This window comes from Harmonia axyridis, chromosome 3 (genome assembly GCF_914767665.1).
Source record: "Harmonia axyridis chromosome 3, icHarAxyr1.1, whole genome shotgun sequence".
Lineage (NCBI taxonomy): Eukaryota > Metazoa > Arthropoda > Insecta > Coleoptera > Coccinellidae > Harmonia > Harmonia axyridis.
The window spans coordinates 48,624,256-48,627,531 of record NC_059503.1 but is presented as its reverse complement, the minus strand read 5'-3'; the positions used below and the strand labels follow the sequence as shown (position 1 = coordinate 48,627,531).

At 46.4% G+C, this 3,276-nt stretch overlaps 1 protein-coding gene across 1 annotated transcript; it reads right to left on the bottom strand.

Annotated features, from left to right (window-relative positions):
- Positions 1-2,456: 2,456 nt before the first annotated feature.
- LOC123675370 (serine/threonine-protein kinase pef1-like) lies at positions 2,457-2,993 on the bottom strand. Its single transcript, XM_045610723.1, has one exon. It carries the CDS (start codon positions 2,991-2,993, stop codon positions 2,457-2,459), a length of 537 nt encoding a protein of 178 aa, XP_045466679.1.
- Positions 2,994-3,276: the final 283 nt, after the last annotated feature.

Below are 3,276 nucleotides of genomic sequence, written 5' to 3'. Positions count from 1 at the left end.
TTGCAATTATCTCTGGCCAAGCGTTTTTATAGACTATTTCAAGGGACTTTGGATATACTATATACAGAAATATTATAATTTCCAAAATGATTTCAACTATTATATTGTTATTTTTTTTTTCAGAATCTACATTTCTTGGAGTTAACTGCGTTAGAAGAAGAAGAGGTCCGTATTATAAATAATATATTATTTACCAATTCTAGTGAATACAAATTACCCTGTAGAGTTAAACAAAAATTTTCTGCAAGTAAGTATAGAGATCTTAAAAGAATTATTCATGGTCAATATGAATATGTAATATAATAATGAATCAACTAATATCAACTTTTTCAGAAAATGAGTGTAGAAAATCTGTAATCAATTACAATGGATTATCAATTACAAAACCTTTTATCCAGAATGAGATGACAGGAAAACATTCGAAACCTTCAACTCCCCCTAGTTGAGCTGTAAAAACAGTGTACGGGCACGAATATAAAATACGGCACTAAAACGTCCAACGTTCAAAAGAAAAATTGCAAACTAAAAATTAAACTCTAAATTGTTACTCAAGAAAATCCGCTCAATAACTATGAAAATATATAGCTCGAAGACGCCGACAGGAGTAAATCGGAAAATATCTTAATACTTCGAAGACACCGGCAAGGATAATCCTCCTTTTCCGAAATACTTCACTTGTAATCTCGGTTGGAAGGGGAAAATTTCGAGTCTCGAAATCGGCGGTATACCTATGAAAAACGAACGACAACATGTAAAAAAGAACATATTGAAGAGATAACGTCTATCGCGTTGTCGCTCGAAAGTTTTTATACATAGGCTGATATTTCAAATTGCATCGTTATATTTTCATGAAATAAATAAATCAGAAATTATTCCAAATGAAAATTTTTGAATTGGACGAAAAATACCTTCACTGCTCTCAATTAATATTTTATTTTCACCTACTCAGATGACTGGTAGAATAATGATGGAATTCTGAACCTGGGGCAAATTATACTGGGTGATTCTAATAAAATAATCATTGAATTCTAAACCTGGGTAAATTATACTAGGTGATTCTAGTAAAATAATTATTGAATTCTTGACCTGGGCTAAATTTTACCGGGTGATTCTAGTAACGAATTTCACTTCGTTACACACCCCCCTTACTTCCCCAAAAAAAAACGAAAGTTTTTTTTGTCACCACCTGCTACCCCGCTGTTCAACTATCTATTGGCAGACGGCCAATATTATCCCTGGGTGAATCTCCATCGGCCATAGTTGGAGGTTCGTTGAGGGTCGCAGTAGCTCACACTGGATTCCAATGGACCGGAGATTGGGTTGACCTGACCTCACGCCCTGATCCATTCCGACTCTTGACGGCTCCTCTTGTTGCCTCGTCCGGGCTCGATTTTCTCTTGGGCATGGACAATCCCTAGACATAACTCCCAAACGACCGCAGCGAGAACAAAATAATCGGACGTTGTTCCGGCAATGTCTCCGGGCGTGGCCCAGTAGTCCACACCGCCAACATGCACCCTCCATGAGTTTTATGAAGCGTGGAACTTCCCTCTGCGCTCTTGGGTAGTGTGGGTCTGGGGCTGGTACGTGGGTTCTGGAAGGCCTGCGGGGTTTTCTAGCCTTTGGCTTGTGTCGTCCACCGGCATGGCCACGAGGTAAGTCATAGGAGCGTCGTCTCGCTGGAGGTGTTGGGTGATGACATAGAGATGTAGGTGGTCCCCTAGCCGCCGTCTCCTTCCGTTGCTGTTGCCAGAATTCGATTTCTTCCTCCACTAACTCGTCGAAACTGGCCGGCATGGATTCCACTATTCCGGCGTCGATGAGGTCCCACTCTCCTCTAGACATCTTTGTTCTAAAACACAACAAGATTAGCGACCCATTGTATAAAACTTACCAACACCAATGACGACCTACTTCACTTATTGACGGACAGACGGACGTCCGCGGGACAGAGAGGCGCCCTTACTCCTGGGGAACCCAAATTCGCTTCGTCCTCCCATTCGGAAACACGAACTTAGGGTGGAGTCTACACCGCACTCCTGGAGGGCGAAACCGCAGCAGCCTCTGCCTGAATCGGGGAGTCCAGCCACCCTTTGGTTGCCTCTCAAAGGCTTCTACAAAGCTCTCTCCCACCTTTATGGCCTCAAATTTTGACGGTCTTTAAGATGAGGCCATCTCTTTGGACCCCTCTTTGGCTGATACGGCCAGCTGCCTGAAGGTCATCTCGCCCCATGCAGCGGAAGGGCGATGCGCTGGATCAACCCTCAGAAGTTCCACCAGGCTGCTGCGTAATCCCTCTGGCACCTCGAGCATCTCCTCCCCGCGGTAGTGTCCTATCAAGTTCATGACCTTCTTTTCCCCATTCGGCGTCATGAAGGGTAGCTTCCCGGTTGCCATGTATAAAGCCGTCACTCCCATGGCCCACACATCCGAGGGGAGTCCGAATGGCAACCTTTTCAGGACCTCCGGTGCCCAAAATGGGGGAGTACCAGCTCGCCGCGACGTGGTCGGGAACCTCTGATTAAGTCGGCAGGCGAGCCCGAAATCAGCGATGCAGACCCCGGTTTTATATCCCGGTGCAGGATACGCTGAGCATGGCAGGCCGCCAGCCCAGCGAAAGCCTGCCCCAACATATCACAACACTCCCCCTCCGGCAGAGGCCCCCGTCGTTGGACCAGTTCCAACAGGTCTCCCTCCATCAGCTCGACCCCAAGATAGAGCCGTTCGTCGGTTACGTAATCCACCAATAGGCGGACCACGTTTAGGTGTCTCATGGCTTTCAGCATCCTCAGCTCCGTCATGGACACCTCGTCTTTCGGGGCCACCTTCAGGGCAAATCTTATATCTCCGCGTTCGACCTCGAACACTTTTCCAAAACCTCCCTCGCCGAGGGTACGGATTTTCCGGAAGGGTCCGGAGATTCTGGTTATTCTCTCCGGAGTGGGCTCTTCATCAGAGGGGTTGGAGGGTACGACCGCCACTGATCGCAACATATCCTGAAACAGACGGATGACTGACACGGCTCCACCCCTCGGTCTTATGCATGCTCTCCACTATGTATCCGCGGGTTTCCCGAAATTTCCGAGTGCTCAACGCCCTGCTCACCTTCGTAGAATGGTTTCAAATCTTTAACGTGGATGTGACGAAGATATTTACCCGACGCGCTTTTCAACTCGTAAACCACTGGAGATATGACCTTAGTAACGGTATACGGACCAGAATATTTGGGTGCTAACTTAGATGCAAAGCCTTCTGCCGCCGACGACAACGGATGTT